This window comes from Chrysoperla carnea, chromosome 1 (genome assembly GCF_905475395.1).
Source record: "Chrysoperla carnea chromosome 1, inChrCarn1.1, whole genome shotgun sequence".
Classification (NCBI taxonomy): Eukaryota; Metazoa; Arthropoda; class Insecta; order Neuroptera; family Chrysopidae; genus Chrysoperla; species Chrysoperla carnea.
Genome location: NC_058337.1, coordinates 121,014,377 through 121,035,500, shown reverse-complemented (window position 1 = coordinate 121,035,500; position 21,124 = coordinate 121,014,377). Strand labels below are relative to the sequence as shown.

Here is a 21,124-nt window from a genome sequence, read left to right as displayed (position 1 = left end):
TCATGACGATTTTGAAATATTTTCTTATAATTTTATTCTTAAACATCAATCAAATAACTGGTACAGATGAAAAGTTGATTTTGTCGAATAATATCGATCAAGATTGGTGGAAAACAACGGTATTCTATCAAATTTATCCAAGATCATTTCAAGATAGTGATGGAGACGGTGTTGGAGACTTAAATGGAATTAGACAACGGTTAGGGCACCTAAGTCAATTAGGTATCACTGCAACATGGTTGTCACCAATTTACAAATCGCCAATGGCCGATCATGGGTACGATATAAGTGATTTCCGTGCAATCGATCCATTATTTGGTACTATGAATGATTTTGATAAGTTAATAAGGGAAGCAAATGGATTGGATATAAAAATCATAATGGATTTTGTACCGAATCATTCGAGCGATGAACACGAATGGTTCGAAAAATCTGTAAAACGGATTGACCCGTATACGGATTATTATGTTTGGCATGATGGAAAAATTGTGAATGGAACACGACAACCGCCAAATAATTGGGTAAGATTGTCGCTTTATTAGCAAATTTCAAAATTCAAGCTTTGAATTAGACTGTTCATATTTTTTGACAAGGAAAATGAAGCCTAAAGTTAGTGTTCTTATTTCGCTGATTTTATTTTTGCATTATCGTTCAGACCATATTTCTTACACAATATTTTTATATTTTGTTCTAGACCAGTGAAATGGCACATTCAAGTGCTTGGGAATGGCATTCAGAACGTAAACAATATTATTATCATCAATTTACAGTGAAACAGCCTGATTTGAACTATCGCAATCCAAAAGTAGTTCAAGAAATGAAAGTATGGTACCTTTTCTCGCCACGAACAAAGTTTAATTTGTAGTTGAAAATTCGGTATATTTCAGGATATCTTAATATTTTGGATGAAAAAAGGTGTCGCTGGTTTTCGTGTAGATGCAATTTCTCCATTATTTGAAGATGAGCAACTTCGAGACGAGCCGGTAACCAATAAACCAGATTGTCCTGTTCCATCAGATAAATGTTATAAATATCCAATTTATACGCGAAATCTGCCAGAAACATTTGATATGGTTGTACAATGGCGAGATGTTTTAAAAGAATATGCAGCAAAAACTGATAATGTTTCGAAGTAATTATATTTTTGTTTAAAAGAGAAATGTGGGTCAATGTACAAAGAAAAAGGTTTTCAAGCAGTAAAATTTAGCGAAGCAATGACACACTTTTAGATAAAATATTAGATTCGAAATATTAGCTTTAAAAGTCTCTTGTATAGTAATTGGTTTTTAGGGTAATGATGGTGGAATCATATGAGAGTCCACCATTGGTAATGAAGTATTATGGTAACTCAACTCATGATGGTGCATGTTTCCCATTTAATTTTCAATTCATTCCAAATGTAACCATAGATTCCAACGCTCATGAATACAAAGCATTAATTGATAAATGGATGGATAATTTGCCAGAAGGCCGTGTAGCTAATTGGGTTGTGAGTAGACAAAATGATTGAAGACTGGAAATTTTTAATCAGCCATTAATTAAAACATTTCTTTAAAATTGTTATTTAGTTAGGGAATCATGACAGACATCGTGTTGGTACCCGACTTGGTCCAGAACGAATTGACTCATTAAATATGCTTATTATGACCTTACCCGGAGTGGGAGTTACTTATCAAGGTGAAGAAATTGGTATGGAAGATGGTTTTGTGTCATGGGAAGATACTCAAGATCCAAATGCCTTAAATGCGGGAGAAGAGCTGTATCTAAATTATACACGTGATCCAGAACGTACACCATTCCATTGGGATGGTACAAAAAATGCTGGATTCAGTACAGCAAATAAAACTTGGCTACCGGTTAGTGAGAAATACAAGGAAACGAATGTTAAACTGCAATCTAATGGAAGTATTGAGTCACACTTAGAAGTTTATCGACAATTAATACAATTACGAGTTGAATCAAGCTTAAAATTTGGTGAATTGGAAACCCTAGTCCTTAATGATAATGTGTTAATTGTCGTACGGTATGTATATGACGCATCAATGCATAATGAGTCGAATAGTTCCATCGTATTTCACAGGCAGAAAAACTGCCAGTAAGGAGTCTTACTCAACTAGCTTTCGTCGTCAACTTTTGTTGGAAAGTTGAAGTTATACATTAGGAGCGTAACCGAACATATGCATATCGAATAATAATGTATTGATGATAAAATTCCGGTAAGATTTTCAGCCAAGCACAATTGGTAGCCAGAAGTTTGAAGAGACCTTGTTTGTTAGATATTAGAAAAGTTAACTAATTTGGGTGTTTCACGCGATTATGGCTACAAGCAAGATAATAAAAAAACTGAAAGTGTTATTCAGGAGATCATTTTTTGTAAAACTCAAAGAATATCTTAGTTTATTAAATAATACCTTCTGACTTTTTTTATAGGATACTTAAGGAAAACAAAACTATTGTATCAATATTAAATTTGGGTAAAAATTTGGAAAATATTAAATTAAACGATATCAAATCATTTCCGAGTAAAGCAATATTACAAATAAATTCCGTTGGAGCAAATTATAAAACTGGGTAAGTTATTATACCGTTAAAGAGAACCACATTTTTTATATTCTTCACTTAAAAATACTGAAATTTCCAAGGATTTTTGATGAGTAGTATTCAGTAGAAAGAGAATGCGAGGAATAAAGGTTTATCTTTTTTTAAAAAATTTTGTGAAAAAAAATTAGTCTGCAATAATTTAATTTAATTTTGTTTCCAGGTATGTAGTAACACGAGACTCGGTATTACCATTGAAACCATACGAAGGCTATGTATTTCTTGAATTTAATAATTAATTAATAAAAAAATTTCCTTAATCGTTTGTGTATTTAATATAATATGCTCAATTTTACAACCATAACACTTATAATAAGTATACATGATGGTTTTTTATATAGTTTCCACTTTGTTTTGAATAGAAAATTTTTATAGTATTAAGTTTTTTTGAAGTGAACACTCTGAAAAAAATATAGAGAGGAAATCGGTGATAAAACTTGACAGCATCACATTAGAATGCTTTGAAACTTGAAACTCCGCCCCCACTCATCTTCTTTTTGCCATCAAATTCTCAAAATAATATTTTTTTTACAGATTCATATTTTTTACTGCAAAATAAATATTATTGTCGAATAATTTTTCTTTTTGATAAAAAACCGGGTTGTCTACATTTGAACTACGGAATATGGGTCCATTTCCTATTTTAATTAGTGCTACTTATTATCGTCAGTTGGCGGGGTTGCAACTGCCAGTTATCTATTAGTTGTAACGTTTTTCCTAGACCACAATTGGCCTAGGAAAAAAATTAGTTTAAACAAAATTTTATTTTGTTATCTGCTACAAATAATAAGTAATGCCATCTAAAAAACAAAGTTTACTCGTGTTTTATTATGAAGACGAACCCGTGTTGTGTAGAAAAATAGATTCTGTATATTTTACATTTTTTAATAATTTACTCTGTTTTCGAAATATAAGTGTGGTAACTTTAAAAAAAACAGTCTGTGTAGATACTTAATTAGGATAGTACATAATCTATAAAAAATAGTTTATATGGACACCACATAACTTCCTTGAATACTTACAAATGAGTCAAAATTGATTTAAGATAGTCGAAATGGACATTTTAATTATAATGGAAAAATCTAAAATATTCGATATTGTTATTTAAAACGAAGTATAAAATGTGAGCAACATAACCAAATGTTACAACAGTCGTAAACTCAATATTTCATCATTCTACGGCTGATATTTCATTCGAGATAGCTAAGAATAGTGATAGTTTTAAAAAATGTTAAATTTAATATTATGTTTAAATATAAAAGGAAATCAAATTTAAGAAAATATATTTTTAATCGTTATATTTCGATGTAAGCGTGACTGAAAATTTTTCGGAGGAAGCTAAAATGATTTTTACAAGAATGCCAGCGATGATTGTGAAGCTAAAAGAGTTTTTTGGGCTGTATCGATCCATCAGGGATGTTCAAAATAAATATTTCACTAGAAAACTCTCTATCTGTGTACAAGGAAGTAAAACCAAATTACATTATGTTTTTAAAATAATATAATAAAAATACTCATTATAAATTTATTATTTTGTGTAGTAATAATTGAATAATTCCATGCAAAGCGATCATTAAAATAGAGCAAAAACATTAGTTTATTGATGAATGTCAATAAAAAATTATATTTGTTTTTATATTTGATTGTGTTATTGTTTGTCTATTAAATCACAACCCCTCGGCTAAAAACCATATCAGTTGAGATTTTGTAAAGGGTAATGAAAATTATTAGTTTCCTAACTTTATATTTAAAAAAAATTCGTACCACAGGAGCTGCGTAAGCTAACCGAATTCCCTCAGAAATTGAAAAAATAAAACATTTTTCTTAAAATCGAATATTGCATTAGTAGTTTTCCAAGTTTTTTAATTTCGAAAACTAAGCGTCTAGAGAAAAAAACACAAGAGTATTTATTTGCTTATTTGTACAAAAAATATTTCTATTTTGAAAAAATTTAAAATTTTGTACCTAACTTTTTGTATTAAAGTTAGAAATCTCAATCTGGGTCACTTTTCAAAATATGACAGCTGCTAGAACCTCTCTCCCATCAATAATAATCCAAAATTTAAGAGCCCCTTTTTCCCATATAATACATTCCTCATGCTAAGCCATATCTACCCGCGCCACCCTTTCTGAACGTGGCGTGTTTTTAAATGACTTATAATTAAATTTTGAGAAGAAAATGAAGGCTTTCCACATTTTAGAAACCAGGCTATTCGTTTCTAACATTTGTCGAACACCTTGTTTTTGAACGAATTTCTTTACTTTTTTATTTAAAGTTTAATTATCTTCTTAATTAAAATACCGTCGCCTTATTAGCTCAGTTGGTTTAGGCGTAACCAATTCCGTCCGCAGTCTGAAAATGAGGAGCTGATAAATGAACTAATCAGCGGATAGGTGGTAAAACACCTATATGGTATCACAATGGGCTCTATAGCCTAAGTGTGTCCTTCGTGGACAGCCAATATAAGCTAACCTAACCTAACCTAATTAAAATACCGAAACCGCCATCAATTAATTTTAACATGATAATGAAATTAACTTACGGTTTTTAGGGTAAAAGTTTGTAAACATGAAAATAAAAAACAACTACGAAATTTACAATAAGTTAACAAACGGAAACTGATACTCCAGAGATAAGATAATCAATTAATTAACGTTGATTTAAAAAAAAGTTATTAAATAATATTGTTTTTATCACATCTAATTGTTTCAATAATTAATTATGATTAGATTCAAAAACGTTTTATGCTGATTCAAGGCCCTTCTGATTTTAATTCAAAACAAAAATGTAATATCATTAAATTTAAAAAAAGCGGCTAATATTATGGAATGTAACAGGAGTAAACTATCTTTGAAGACTTTTGGAGTTTTAAATAAAGCGATTTCAGCGCGACAATGTCACCAATATTAACTATTGTTTCCGATAAAACAGTTTTTTTTTTTGCAGCTTCGCCGGGTTTTAAAGTGAAGACTGGCAAAGACCACCGCGTTATAGCCTTCGCCCCCTTTCATAACTTCTATAATAATACGTACAGTCTTAAATTTTTTTAAATAAAATAGTCATAATTCATTGAGTATATCAGAAAAGATGACCTCGAATTTTTTATATTTACTATTTTTAAATGTGAGATTAGATTTAATTTTACCAATTTTTTTAAAAAATATACCGTTATAAATTATTATGAGCTATATTATTGTTAAGTTTCATTCAAAACCGTTCATTACTTTTTTTGTGAAAGTGTGACAAACAAACAAACAAACAAACAAACATCCTTACTTTCATATTTATAATATATAGGGATTAAATAGCAGCTTTTTATCAAAATATACTTTTAACACCATAGACACAAAATAACAAAAATTGAAAATTATCATTATGAGTTTACAGGGTGTTTATCGAAGAAGCTAAAAAACCAACTAATACAAGCTCCGAAAAATGACACTCCGAAAAATGATTTTTGAATGGACGCAGCCATGCACACCACATCAGTACCGAAAAGGCTTGGAAAGGCTTTAAAGAAAAATTGTAATTTAATGGACAGTGTTCTTAGATATGTTTCAAGTGCGAGTTTAGAGTTCCGTACCCAAAAAATTTGTTGGGGTTTTTTTATATGTACTTTGTAAATTTAACTTGTTCTTACAGAATAGTAGCCTCTGTATTAGAACTGTGTTGTGAGCAGCGATTCATCTGAAACCCCTGTTATTTATCTGAATCAGCCGCATTATTAAATATTTAGTATGTAAATAATTTACACTTATAAATTGTTTGAACGCTGTTGTCATAAAATTATTTAATTTTAATAATTGTAATGTGATTGTTATGAAAAGCTTATGAAAAAAAATGTTGAAAATTAATTGTTTATTTTTAATAATTTCGTGCTTATTTTATGTTAATGGTCGAATAATTGCACGATCAAATGTTGAAATTGAAAAACCAAGTTTAGAATGGTGGCAAGATACAATATTTTATCAAATTTATCCAAGATCTTTTAAAGATACTGATGGCGATGGAATTGGTGATTTAAAAGGTAAATAAATTGATTTAATTTTGTTTTTTGGATCAAGATTGTCAAAATTCCGTGTAAATTTCTTGTTTTTTTGGTCGAACGTAGGTAAAATTTGCGCAAAGTACAAAATTTCGAATTTTTTCAAAATAAAAAATAATTTTGTATTTTTTGATCAGTTTTAAGCAAAAAAGTTATCTTGTGATTTTTTTTCTAGACGCTGGGTTTTCGAAATAAAAATTCTTGGAAAACTAAAAATGCAATATTCGATTTAAAAAAAAATATGTTATCTTTTCAATTTTTGGGGGGATTCGCTTAGCCAACGCAGCTCTTGCATTACGAATTTATTTAAATTTACATATTGCCTAAATTTTACAGTGCCTAACGAATTCAAAATGAGTATGTTTTACTTTAAGCGAACCTACTTTTCTTCAAGAAGAAAAAGAATTGAATGTCAATGTTGATTTCTCAAAAACTTTTTGAGGCACTCAATTATTTTTTATCTTTGACTATTTTAAAATTATCATTCTTATAGAAATGATCACATAATTTTGTTTTCCATTTTTGGCACGTTTTATATGATAAACTTATAAAAGTAACATATTTAAAAGTTTATTTTATTAAAAATTAGCTAGTTTTGGCATAGTGAGTATCATTTTAAACCTCCGAACCAAAATCTGTGTGTCTGCGTGTCTGTCTGTGGCATCGTAGCGTCGTAGCGCGTAACGGATGAATCAATTGGATTTTTTTTGTTTCATTTGAAAGGTAACTTAATGGAGAGTGTTCTTAACTATGTTTCAAGGGCGAATTTGGGGTTCCGTACCCGGAACAACTAAAAAGTAGGCGATGATCCTTAAAATCGGTTCAGTTTAGTTAAGGCTCTAAGAAAAAAGGTAATTAAAATGAGAATGTACGTTTCACGTGTGAGTTTAGGGTTCCGTACCCGAAAATTTCACGGGTTTTTTTTAAATTTGTAACTTCACTTGTTAAGTTCTGGGACAATGTCACAATTATTGATTTTGTAGGTATCACAGAAAAATTGGCATATTTAAAAGAATCTGGTATTGATGGAACATGGCTATCACCCATTTTCAAATCACCCATGGTTGATTTTGGTTATGATATTTCGGATTTTAATGACATACAGCCTGAATATGGTACAATGAAAGATTTCGAGGAATTAATACGAGAAGCAAATAGATTAGACATTAAAATTATTTTGGATTTTGTACCAAATCATTCAAGCGATCAACATAAATGGTTTGAAAAATCGATAAAACGTGAACCGGGGTATGAGAATTTCTATATATGGCATCCAGGAAAAATTTTAGAAAATGGAACTAGAGTACCACCAAATAATTGGGTTTGTTTCCTATGAAAATTAGTTTTTTTGTTTGATTATTTAATTTTATAATTTTATTTAATTTAGATAAGTATTTTTACTGGCCCAGCTTGGGAATGGAACGAGGAACGACAAGAATATTATTTCCATACATTTACAGTTCAACAGCCTGATTTAAATTTCCGTGATCCATTACTGGTTGAAGCAATGAAGGTAAAATTTTGCCACTAAAAATTTTGGGTAGTTATCGGAGATTTATAAAAATAGAAATCTGACAATAAGTGACAAAACCATCATCTTTTTTTTAACAGGATGTTTTAAGATTTTGGATGGATAAAGGAGTATATGGATTTCGTGTTGATGCTGTTCCACATTTAGTTGAACAAGATCATCTTAAAGACGAGCCTTTAAACACAGTGTGTTGTTACAAACCAAACGAATGGGGTTACCTTGATCATATTTATACAGTTAATCAACCTGAAAATTATGAAGTAATCAAAGGATGGCGTGAAACTTTAGATGAATATTCACGTACACATGACAATGTCTCAAGGTATGTATTTTATTATAATATTGGAAAAGTTTTTATTATCATAGCTGTACTGTTAAGGATGTATGAGTGCCAGGGCAATTTTGGATAAAACACTTGATTTTTTTAAAATATGAAGTTTGACTAAGTCCATATAATAAAAACTAAATTTTTATTTTTTAATATGAATTCAATGTACTATTTATTATCAATTCAACTGAGAAGTCAAATATATAAATCTAACACTCACCTTACTTAGATTAAATTTTTGTATATTTTTTAGAGTTATGATGACAGAAGTATATGCAGATGTTGCAACTTCATTGAAATATTACGATGCGGGAGCTTCATTCTCGTTTAACTTCGGTTTAGTTAATAATTTGCAAAAAGATTCGACAGCAAAAAGTGTCAGTGATATATTATTGGGATGGTTAGACAACGTTCCTTCGAATTATACATCAAATTGGGTTGTGAGTATACAGAGGGTATGATTACGCTGGAAAAGACTATATCGTTTCTGGAAAAATGTTACTTGTAGCTTTATAGTTCTGGAGTTTATTCCGAAGTGAATTTTTCTACATTCTAAGGACTTAATATCAGCTAAAATAGCTAATGAAAAATTGAACATAATGTTATTTTTACCTATTTCTAGTTGACCTTAAAAATAGTTTAGAATTAAAATTATTTTCTTGAAGTAATAACTCAAAGTGCTAAATTCTCAGGATCCTTGCGACCCTTGAACAGAGTCTGGTCAAAATAATGACTAGTCTTAAAAATCTAGGCGTAGTTATGTGATTTATTTACTATAACCTTCAATGGCTAAAAGATGTTGTATTCTTGACAAAAGACATTCGAGCCAAAATCAGACTCATTTTCTTCATTATTTTATAGAATAATCCATACATGTATCGCTGGTACTACGAAGGCACATATAAGGTTCGCCCAACAATAAAGGAATTATGATCGATGGATGATTGATGAGTTTTTTTCTCAAAAATGTATCTCTGGAATATAACCTTGGATTTCCTAGGGTTAGCTTCTCTTACTTTTATCTCATCAGCTAGTCTTTCCTTAGGTGTATTATTTTACCTGTTTCTCAGCTATTCATATTGGTATTTTATTTTAGATGGGTAATCACGATAATAACCGTGTGGCAACAAATAGTGGTCCTGATCGGGTTGATGGTATAAATATGATGTTATTAATACTACCTGGTATTGGAGTTACTTATAACGGTGAAGAAATTGGTATGGAAAATGGACATTTAACATGGGAACAACATCAAGACACAACTTGTATCAAGGAAGAATTTGATTCAGGCAAGTGTCGTGATTTTGAACGCACTCCATTTCAATGGGACGATTCACATATGGTTGGTTTTACAACTGGCAATAATCCATGGTTACCAGTTGATCCATCGTATAAAAAATTAAATTTGAAGTTACAACAAGAAGCAGAGGAAAGTCATTGGAAAGTTTATAAAGCAATGGCGGAGTTACGTAAAACTGATATTTTACGATATGGTAATTGTTCGATTACTGTTAGTGAATCGGGATCTTCACTAATTATAAATCGGTAAGATTGATCGATATAGTCAATATATGAGAACCGAAATTTATAATTCTGTTTTTTCTTTTTTTCAAAGGATTTTCAATAAAACTGATATGTATTCGCTTGTTTTTAATTTGGGTTCAAAATTTGAAAATGTTCGAGCCTTTAATACTGGCGTTGGACAAGTTATTGTACGAAGTAGTAATGTAAAAGATGTCGAAGTTGGGTAAGTTATATTTGAATGGAAAACAATAAACTAATTAAAGATAATGACGTATAATTTGTTTTTTACAGAGATGTAGTTGATTTAGAAAATGTTCCGGTAAATCCAAATGAAGCCTTTGTGCTAAAACGTTATATTAAAGATCAAAAATAATGAAAATAAGTAGACGCTTGGAAAATCTGAGTGAAACAAAAACTCCATAAAATTTTCATATTTTGGGACCATTTTGAAAAGAGAAAAAAAGATCAAAACTTTTAAAAAAAACTATTATTAATAAAAATCTAACTTTTGTATTTAATTATTACGTTTTATAGTTTTATTTCTCTATTAAATCCTTTTTTAATCCCAACTCTACCAACTTTAATATATAGTGTGTTAAGTCAACCCCATATGAAAAACTTCTTGATATCTGTTTTATGGAAAAAAAAAACTATTTTTGATAAATAGCACTGTATGGTAATTTTTTGCATTCGTTTACGAGGTTTGTCGAAATATGCGCATATTTTTCAAGAGTTTATTGATAATAGTTGATTATAAAATGATAGCTATATAGTTATAGATTTTAATTGATAATTAATTTTAATTCATCTACCGTGACAAAACAGATTTTGTTATTTTTACTAGCTCTCCTCTATTTTACACGGCAAGAAATACATGGCAATTACTACAACGCTGGTATGATATAGAGACAGATACATATAGTATCTAGGATAGCATAAGTAATATTACAGTATTGAATAGGGCTATCCATCAGAAATATTGTGGGTATAGTCAACCAGTAAGGGCCTGACACCCATATGGTGCCGACTTGACACACTGTATAATAGTTGAAGATGTTCATCAAACAGAAGCATATTACTTTCCAAATAGTTTTATTTCAACTTTTACACAACTTTAAGAAACAGATAACAATAAAAGAAGAATACTCTTAAAAATAAGGATTTATGTTCCTTAAGTAAAATTTCATCGTCATTTTTATTTTGTAAAAAAAAAAAAAACATAAATAAAAATAGTACTCGGAAAAACATTTTCACACACTATTGTGAGAACATAAATACATGATCATAAAAGTAAATGAGATACCTAGAAGGTATCATAGTCTTCGAAAAGGTATAGTATAGATAGAATGCATCTTTCTAGCTTTCTAAGTGTATTATTATGAATAAAATTGACGGTTTCGTAGCACTTAGAAATTTCTGAAGATATTGAGGAGAATTTTTTAATTTCCCCGTAATAATCAGTTAATCAGATAATATTCGATAATCAAATAATAAGCCAGTTATTTTACTCTATAAACTTGAAATAATCCAACGAAACGAGATGTTTCGAGATACAAAACGACATGACATCTCCACAAACAGCGATATCGAAAATAACTGTGGAATTTTGGTTACGCCTTCAACTTGGCAAATATCTTTTTATTTCTTATTCTAATAGAAAGCTAGTTCACTAACAATGTCTAATCTTTTTGATGTTGTCTCCGTAAAACAGAGTGTTATTGTTCCACAAGGTAGACACTCTATTTTCTCTGTGTCGTTATTTTTACGGCATCGAAAAATCGACTTTTTATTAAAATAATTTTTACGTTTGTCATTCAATAAGTTGTATTAGTTTTGACGCTTGTGTTGCAGCCAGCAATTTTGAAGTCTGTGCGACAGAAAACACCGCATTTTCAAAAATACACATAGAGGAATAATTTGACAAAATCGAATTGATTCCGTGTTCTGATTTGGTAAAAACGCAATTATCCGATAGTTTTCCGATAGTGGTGAATTCACTGGATTATCAAAATATGTTTTGAGTCAATGTTGCTAAACTATTTCTTAAATTGAAGCCTTAATCTGGATGAAACATATACTCTAAAATTGAGAAGATAAGTTTCCTGCCAAGGATCACATTCTCGCTGGGTTGTCCAATGGAATAAAGTGGATAGAGACTCAGAACTAACTCTGACTAACAAGAACTAGAACAACACAGTTAACAGAGAACTAACTCTAAAAAATCAGAACCATTTTTTATATTTTTCTAAAATTAATATGCTGAGCCATTCTGTCTAAAGTAAAATAGAAAAAAGTTTTTATCCTATTGTGGTATCTAATACTCGTTAAGTTCTCGTTTAAGTACTTCATTTAATGTCCATGTACGATATGAGGTAGCTCTATTTTGGTTTTAATGTGTTTATATGTTTTTGGTTAATTTCTTTTTATTTTGTTCATGTCTCAACACCTCTACATATTCTAACCTTTTGATGAAGATGTCTACATTCGATGTATATCGAATACTGTAACAGGATATTAAGTATGTGATGTGTACATTGCGAGCTTGTAAATAGTTTTTTTTTTGTATTTCGTTAGAAGCAAATTGAAGAATGATAAATTTTCCCAACTTTATATTGTATGTATTTTATTCAAGGTCATGAGATTTCTATGCTGTGTTGGTTCATATGAAATGAAATCCGTACATTCGTAGTCAGTGCCATTCTCAAAAACTGTGAATTCTATCTGATTTTTTTAAAAGAATTTACAACTTACATGAGGTTAGGTTAGGCTAGGTTATAATAGCTGTCCACGAGAGACACAGTTAGGCCGTAGGGCCCATTGCGATACCTTATATGTGTTTTACTACCTTTTCCGTTGGTTAATTCATTTACCAGCTTCTCAATTATTTTGAAAGGTTGAGTATATGAAGTCTTCACTAGAACCTTCTTCTGAAAGATAAGTTGACGCGCAAATAATAAATCCAACTTCAAAGTTTATAATTTATTAATCGAATCAATATTTATACAAATTATGTTGTTATGGTAAATGTAACGTCACAGCCTTCCTCGTCCACTAATTACTTGAATAATTAATAGCCAACGGAAAGATGCATCCGCTACAAGTACATCTCCGTTGTACATGCATACACCATACCTCTTCTCTAAGCATAACACGTAAGGAATTGGTTACGCTTTAACCAACTGAACTACTACAGCTAATATTAGAAAAAACTACAAATTTTAAAACGAACAAAGTTGGAAGAAATGACCAACATTTCCATTTTTGGCAATATTTACCGGCAAATTTTCGTTTCAAGTAATTTAATAAAAAGTATGAATTTTCTATATTTTCTGTACGACGACAACACCAAAGGACTTTTCACCTTGGAATTTATGGTTAAGAAATTCCTAGTTTCTGGGAAAGATTAAGAATATTTAGTTCTAGTCAAAATAGCAGAAATATTTCAGAATGTTTTAGAACGTTTTTAAATGTTCGCAGGTTGATTATCTAGAAGAAGAGATTATCTAGAAGATTTTAGACTTATGAGGATATGTAATAATTGCGAGCATTCCAATCGAGTCACATAATTATATGTTCTTCAGGATATTTTGTATTTCTTAAGGAGCATTGGATTATTGATTGAGATATATCAAATCGCATATTTGAATAAAAAAACATTCTAATTTTTTGAAATATAAATCGATCCACATATGACATGTACTTCAAATGAATATTATCTTTGTTTATTTTGTCACGGTGAACTACACCAGGTTTAAGTAGAAAAATATTGTACCATTACACACTTGGAACATGAAATTCATGTCATTCAAATTTCAAACGACACATGCCGACATGCATATTATCTTACTTAAACCTGGTGTAGTACACCGACTCAAAATTAATAAACAACAAGTGAAAAGAAACAATTGACTGAGTTTATTGTTGAAATACCATGCATAGTCAGTGTTGATTTCTTTAGCACATAACACGTACAAAAATGTATAGACAGTGTTGATGCGCAATTGTTTGTTTTTTTGACGTCACGTAAATAACAAAAGATATTCACTTTTAAATAGGCAACACACAATTCCTATATTAATACATACTATAAAATTTGCACCCAATTAACGCTCTCGTGGGTAAACAGTGATGTTTACAAAAAAATATTTCAAACAAAAGTTTTTTATTTTTTTATAAGGAATATTTTTTACATTTAAACTTTTGATCTATCTCTAACGGTTTACAAGTTGGGTCCTACGGACCCAAGACCGAATTGACCTATAATGCTCATTTACGAACTTGACCTCACTTTTTACGTCCTGAGTACGCTGTAAAAATTTCAGCTCGATATCTTTTTTCGTTTTTGAGTTATCGTGACCACAGACGGACGGACGGACGGACGGACGGACAACCGGAAATGGACTAATTAGGTGATTTTATGAACAGCTATGACAAAATTTTTTTCCTAGCATCATTATTTTTAAGCGTTACAAACTTGGGACTAAACTTAATATACTATGTATATTTCATATATGCATGGTATAATAATGATATAATAATATTGTAATACATGTTCTTATTGTGTTACACTATTTTCTACATTTTTACACTGAGTAAGTAAAAAAGCAGAGCAATATAATTCCCCAATTTCGGGGAACAAGTATTTGGTAAGAATACCTTTCAATATCAAATGAGACGGAAACTTTGTCAGATAAAATGTTGCAGTATTTTATATTGTCGAATCTATGCTTGAAGGTAAAGTAAACTGTGGACTCGGGGATTTATTGTGGAAATCTAAACAGAAGGTTAACATTTTGTCTGAATAGAAAAATATCAACAATCTAACGTTTAACAAAATTGTAACCTTTTTGGCAGTCAAGCTGTGATAAAATCCCAAAAATCGATTAAACTATCTTCTAAAGTTGTACAGATCTATCGATACTCTCTGAGAGAACCGCCAGCAAAGTATGTACAACATAAACTTTATGTGGATGCTGGGCTCTAAATAAGCATATTCTAAGAAATGAGGAAGCAATTGATACAAAGCGTGATATTTGCGTACTATAAGCTACTCCTGATGGGAAAAATTATAAGAGAGGCTAATATTACGTGGAGAAAGAAACGTACTTGTGGCAGTGTAATGCAGATCGGAAGCGCTCTCCATAATGCGATTGCATTTTAGGACACTGGCTTGGAAGTATACAAACCTAGCGCAAGTGCACCACGAATACTAAACGAGCTGTCACTCATCTCATCTGAAATTGTCCTGTATAAGAAGACTGACATACACTAAATGGTTCAATAAATAGGGGTATCGTTGTGGGCTTACCTTTTTGACAGACCAAAAAATTGGTCTTATGGTTTAACTGTGTCCCAATCTATAGCCTTAGAACATTTTTAAAGAACTTTCATATTTTACTTAGACTAAGTGTACTATGCCGAACCAAAAAGAACAAACTTATAAATAAAGTTGTGTTGGATCATTCGCGCTAGTATATGTGGTTCACCTTGGCTCAAATCGAGATGTCTCAAATTTGAACCATAAAGACACAGTCTGTACCCATATATACAAATGATTTTTCGCGTATGTAAATAATTTTCACTTATCAATTGTTTGAACGCTATTGTCATTTTTTAATATATATTTAAATTTAATAATTATTGAGTGACTGTGGTGAAAAATTTATAAAAAATGTTTATAGTTAATGGCTTATTATTAGTAATTTCTTGTGTTTTTTATGTAATTGGTCGACTATATGCCCCGGCACCATCGTATGTTGAAGATGAAACACCAAGTTTAGAATGGTGGCAAGATACAATAATTTATCAAATTTATCCAAGATCATTTAAAGATACGGATGAAGATGGAATTGGTGATTTAAAAGGTAAATATGGCCCTGCAAAAAAACTGCTTCACTTACAAAAGTTACAATTTTTTACTGAAAACTCAAAACCTTATCTTTCCTCAAAATGACCGCATCTGACACACACACAGATAATTTGAGAGGTGGAACTTCCTGTTTATTTATTTTTGTTTATTTGCGCTTTCGCTCCAAAACAGCACTGGGCAAACGGCGATAGAAGATGATTTATGTAAAATACTTTTAGACCAATTATTTAAAATCAAATATGTTCATTTTGTTCTACCAGCTAATTATTTACCGCATTGAGACAAATTCAACGACGTAAAATTGGTCTTAATGTGGTCTTCAGTAATTTAAAATATCGAAATACACCTTTTTATAGCCGAATACAAATAATTGATTTTGCAGGTATCATAGAAAAATTAGAATATCTAAAAGAAACTGGTATTGATACAGTATGGTTATCATCTATTTACAAATCACCCATGTTTGATTTTGGTTACGACATTTCCGATTATACAGCTATACAGTCTGAATATGGGACAATGAAAGACTTTGAGGAATTAATACGTCATTCGGAAGTATTAGGTATTAAAATTATTTTGGATTTTGTACCAAATCATACAAGTGATCAACATGAATGGTTTCAAAAATCAATACAGCGCGAACCAGGCTATGAGAATTTTTATGTTTGGCATAAAGGAAAATTTTTGGAAAATGAAACTAGAACACCACCAAATGATTGGGTTTGTTTTATATGAAAATCGGTTTTTTGGTGTACTATTTAATTTTTTAATTTTATTTATTTTAAAGATAACTGTTTTTAATGGTTCGGCTTGGGAATGGAACGAAAAGCGACAAGAATACTATTTTCATGCTTATTCTGTTCAGCAACCTGATTTAAATTTCCGTGAACCACGAGTTGTCGAAGCAATGAAGGTAAAATGAAAAGATTTTTCTTTCAATCAAAAACGAGGCACGATGCCACAACCGAATCGATTAGACCTGTCTTTAATGGCGGGGGTTAATTTAAATTTTTAATTAAATACCATTTTTATAGGGTGTTTTACAATTTTGGTTGCAAAAAGGTGCATTTGGATTCCGTGTGGATTCTGTTGCACATTTGGTTGAAGATGAAGATCCTTTACTTGGATCATGTTGCAAAGTACCAATCCACCTACCTGAAACTTTTGAAATTATCAAAAGCTGGCGTGAAACTTTGGATGAATACGCACATAAACATGAAAATATCTCACGGTATGTTTTTAATTATGATAAACGGTGTCTCATCTTCTCAGTCACTCTGAAACTCTTGACATGGGGCGATGGACTCATTTGAGTCAGCCTTTCTTTGAAGACCCCTCCAACCGGAAATTCGTTGACGTCAAAGTAATTCTGCTGTTCTTAAACAGCTCCAAATTATGCATAGGATAAAGGATAGGCCAAACCTTTTCTCGGTATCACATCGGACCCTATTGTGTACGTGTGTCCCAATCCAGGGCAGCCGACCTAACCCAACTTACCCTGTCCCATATAAAGTATTAAGACTACTGTATTTATATTTTCAGGGTAATGATAACAGATGTACATGTAGATGAAGACGTCGAAACTAAATTAAAGTATTATGATGCGGGAGCTTCATTCTCGTTTAATTTCGACTTGACCAATAATTTGCAGAAAGATTCCACAGCAAAATCTATCAGTGATATCTTATTACGATGGCTAGACAATGTCCCTTCGAAGTATACATTAAATTGGGTGGTAAGTACTTTATGACCATAGTAATATCGGAAGAGTCTAGATATTGATGCGTGGGAAAGCGTAGGAATTTTTAAGCACGTTCCAATCTGAGCATAGTTTTATATAGAATTGCAGTCTAGTTATCCAACAAGCAGAATTCCGAGGAACATTAATTTACTGTATTATCTTGTACCTGGTTTCGTTAAACATTATTTAGTGACCACTGGTGTGGACTTTTTTTCTGGTAATTTATTGGTAATTTTTTAGTTGGGAAATCATGATAACAACCGGGTGGCAACAAATGTTAGTCCTGATCGAGTTGATGGTATAAATATGATGTTATTAATACTACCTGGTATTGCAGTTACGTATAATGGTGAAGAAATTGGTATGGAAAATGGACATTTAACATGGGAACAACATCAAGACACAACTTGTATCAAGGAAGAATTTGATACAGGCAAGTGTCGTGATTTTGAACGTACACCATTTCAATGGGACGATACACATATGGCTGGTTTTACAACTGGCAATGATTCATGGTTACCAGTTGATCCATCGTATTCAAAGTTAAATTTAAAATTACAACAAATAGCAAGTAATAGTCATTGGAAAGTTTATAAAACAATGACGGAGTTGCGTATAACAAATATATTACGATATGGTAATTGTTCGGTTACTATAAGTGAATCGGGATCTTCGTTAATTATAAATCGGTACGATTAATCAACTCATGGTTGAAATTGACTCTCATGGTTTTCGAAATTTATAAATGCTTTTTTCTTTTTTTTATAGATTTTTGAATGAGGATGATTCGTATTTACTCGTCTTTAATTTGGGTTCAAAATTTGAATATGTTCGAGCATTTCATGCTGGCGTTGGGGAAGTTATTACACGAAGTGTAAACGTAAAAGATCTGAATGTCGGGTAAGTTATATTTGAACGGAAAATCAACAAGTTTCCCTTCTTCAATATTTTACAATTTAATAGCATTTTTCTCTACCACTTCAATTTTACGGTACTTAAATTTTCGAACAAAATTATTATTTTTAGAAAGGTAGATTCAAATGCCAAAATATTATTATTACTCCATAAACTTCCTCAAATTGAAGGGTTTATGTTATTCCCTCTTCAATACTACAGTTAACCATAGCTCTAAATTTCTTCGCGGTTTTCATCAGCGTAGAGATTCTATACCCATAAAAAGTAGCCAGGGTTTTAAGATATTAGGCGAACAAAAACTGGAAGGACGGATATTTCCATAATGTCCTTAAAAAAATTTCAACACCATGTCATGCTTTTCTAATACAACACAAAAAAAACAAACTTGATAGATCAAGAATAAATTGTTTGTTCAGCAAATTTTAAAACTCCTCTGATCGTTAGACCCATTAGCCACAAATATGTAGGATTGAAGAAATTTAAATATTTAATTTTCGAATTCAATATTGAAGTTTATTGGATATTTAATATAATTTTTTTTTACAGAGATTTTGTTGATTTAGAAAGCGTTCCAGTAGACCGAAATGAAGCTCTTGTAATAAGACGTTTTGTGTAAAATCTACAAGGATATTTGACGAAGGATATTTTTTATTACACTGTGTACAAGTGTATAGACTATGATACAAAAAGAGCAATCTATAAAGTTTATATATATTTCCACGTTTAATAGTTTTCTTTATCCGGTACATCCCTTTTTTTAAATCCCAACACGACTGCCCTAAATATACAGTGGGTCAAGATTTTCATCAAACAAAAGTATATATAACTTCCCCAAGAGTGTTTTTCACGTTAAATAACTTTACGGAAGAGACACAATAAAAAACAAATACTACTAAACATAAGTTTATGTAAAACACATAAATAAAAATACCTATCCTTCAAGGAAAAACATTTTCACAGACGGTTGTCGAAAAATGAGTACATGATCATAAAAGAAAATGATATTACTAGAAGGCCATGGTATTCGAAAAAAATAGAATATATGTTTCAGAAAAATTCTTTCTCACTTGCTCACTTTTCACACTCATTGCGTATTATTATATGTAAATAAAATCAATGTTTTCGTAGCACTCAAAAACAACTGAAGATATCGAGATGCGTTTTTAAATTTGTAATATCTTGTTACTCAGTTTTTATAAACCCAGTCATGAAAACCTATAGAATTATAATATATCGATATCAAATATTGATATCAAAGATAAATGCAGTTTTCGTATGGAAAATGTCTGTCATGCAGACTGGTGCAAATATTCTCGGAAAATTTTCGTGCAAAAGTAAAAAAGGATGAGTTTTCCTTTTATAAAAATTTTGGAATTGGGAGTACAATATTGTTATAGTTTGTATAAATCTACTTCTAAAAGTTCTTGTGTTTAGTATAATTTTGCTAAGCACGACCACAGCCTTTAATAATAAACATTATACAGTGATTTCTTAGTTTTTAGAACAACACAAATTGCCAGAACTTTGTGCAGATATACTAAAACACTCATCATTGAGTATAATTGTATTGATTAAAAAAATTTATAAAATTCAAATAAGTCCTTTCTGTAGAAAAAATAATTGATTGCAAGCTATAAAAACTTAACAACTTTTTATTTTTTAAATTCAGTTGATTGGCTTGAGTCAGTCTGTAGTCTATTGACCGACATAGTCGGTTTACATTGAATTCATTGGATTTTTTAGTCATGCTACTAAGCTTTTGCCATTTTCAAAATAAATTAAAAGTTTGAGTAGTAATGAATTGAAAACTTTGACTTTTCAAGACTAAAATACTATAATAGTACAGTAAAAAATGTTACGAAAATTGGCTAATAAAATAAAAAGTAAAGGAAACCGCTCGCATTTTGATAAAACCTCGTGAAATGGGTTTCTTAGGTATCAAATATCATTAGTCAGGCATGAGTTAGTAGCTCAAATGTCTCTATTGGGTATAACGCATACGTAATTACGAGGTCTCATGAGGTTTTAGGAAAATGCGAGCGGTTTCATTCATTTTCCTTCATTTATAACATCTTCAACTGTACTATAAATACTAGTTTTTTCTAAAAATTGTGTGATATAAAAAAATAAATATTCTGAGATATCTTGTCCAAAGTACAAAACGAAAAAGTTTTAATTCTGTTGTAAGTATCTAATACTCGTTAAGTATTCGTTTTAGTGCCTCATTTAGTGACCATGCAGGATATGAAGTTGCTCTATTTTTGCTTTAATGCGTTTATATATTTTTTGGTCCATTTATTTTTATTTTGTTCATGTCTCAACACCTTCGCTTTTTCTATGAAGATGTTTACATTCGATGTATATCGAATACTGTAACAGGATATTAAGTATGTGATGTGTACATTGTGAATTTGTAAATAGTTTTTTTTGTATTTAGTTAGAAGCAAATTGAAGAATGCTTTTCCTAACTTTATATTGTATCTATTTTCTTCAAGGTCATGATATATTTTATGTTGTGTCGGTTCATGCTTATGTGAAGATAGTTTTCCAATATTTTCATACCTGAAACAAA

General features: G+C 30.7%; 3 protein-coding genes across 10 annotated transcripts in view; 2 read left to right on the top strand and 1 right to left on the bottom strand.

Annotated features, from left to right (window-relative positions):
• LOC123306212 (calcium/calmodulin-dependent 3',5'-cyclic nucleotide phosphodiesterase 1-like) overlaps window positions 1-21,124 on the bottom strand; it is a 312,151-nt gene that overhangs the window by 44,097 nt on the left and 246,930 nt on the right. The gene's annotated exons all lie outside the window — the stretch shown is intronic.
• Window positions 11-2,859, top strand: LOC123306222 (maltase A1-like). The gene is made up of 7 exons (XM_044888152.1): window positions 11-521; window positions 695-823; window positions 888-1,132; window positions 1,291-1,489; window positions 1,569-2,023; window positions 2,431-2,571; window positions 2,762-2,859. The coding sequence occupies exons 1-7, from the start codon at window positions 264-266 to the stop codon at window positions 2,835-2,837; spliced, it is 1,503 nt and encodes a 500-aa protein (XP_044744087.1). The 5' UTR covers window positions 11-263; the 3' UTR covers window positions 2,838-2,859.
• LOC123306220 (maltase 1-like) lies at window positions 6,423-10,485 on the top strand. The gene is made up of 8 exons (XM_044888147.1): window positions 6,423-6,626; window positions 7,628-7,965; window positions 8,032-8,157; window positions 8,256-8,497; window positions 8,757-8,943; window positions 9,600-10,048; window positions 10,119-10,250; window positions 10,319-10,485. The coding sequence occupies exons 1-8, from the start codon at window positions 6,440-6,442 to the stop codon at window positions 10,398-10,400; spliced, it is 1,743 nt and encodes a 580-aa protein (XP_044744082.1). The 5' UTR covers window positions 6,423-6,439; the 3' UTR covers window positions 10,401-10,485.

Excerpts from the sequence above, each read along its gene's own strand:
- LOC123306220 (XM_044888147.1), top strand. The coding sequence starts at position 6,440 with ATGTTGAAAATTAATTGTTTATTTTTAATAATTTCGTGCTTATTTTAT. Across the intron at positions 6,627-7,627 it reads TGGAATTGGTGATTTAAAAG|GTATCACAGAAAAATTGGCA; the intron begins GTAAATAAATTG and ends TTGATTTTGTAG. Across the intron at positions 8,158-8,255 it reads TACTGGTTGAAGCAATGAAG|GATGTTTTAAGATTTTGGAT; the intron begins GTAAAATTTTGC and ends TTTTTTTAACAG.
- LOC123306222 (XM_044888152.1), top strand. The coding sequence starts at position 264 with ATGGCCGATCATGGGTACGATATAAGTGATTTCCGTGCAATCGATCCA. Across the intron at positions 1,133-1,290 it reads AAAACTGATAATGTTTCGAA|GGTAATGATGGTGGAATCAT; the intron begins GTAATTATATTT and ends ATTGGTTTTTAG. Across the intron at positions 2,024-2,430 it reads AATGTGTTAATTGTCGTACG|GATACTTAAGGAAAACAAAA; the intron begins GTATGTATATGA and ends CTTTTTTTATAG.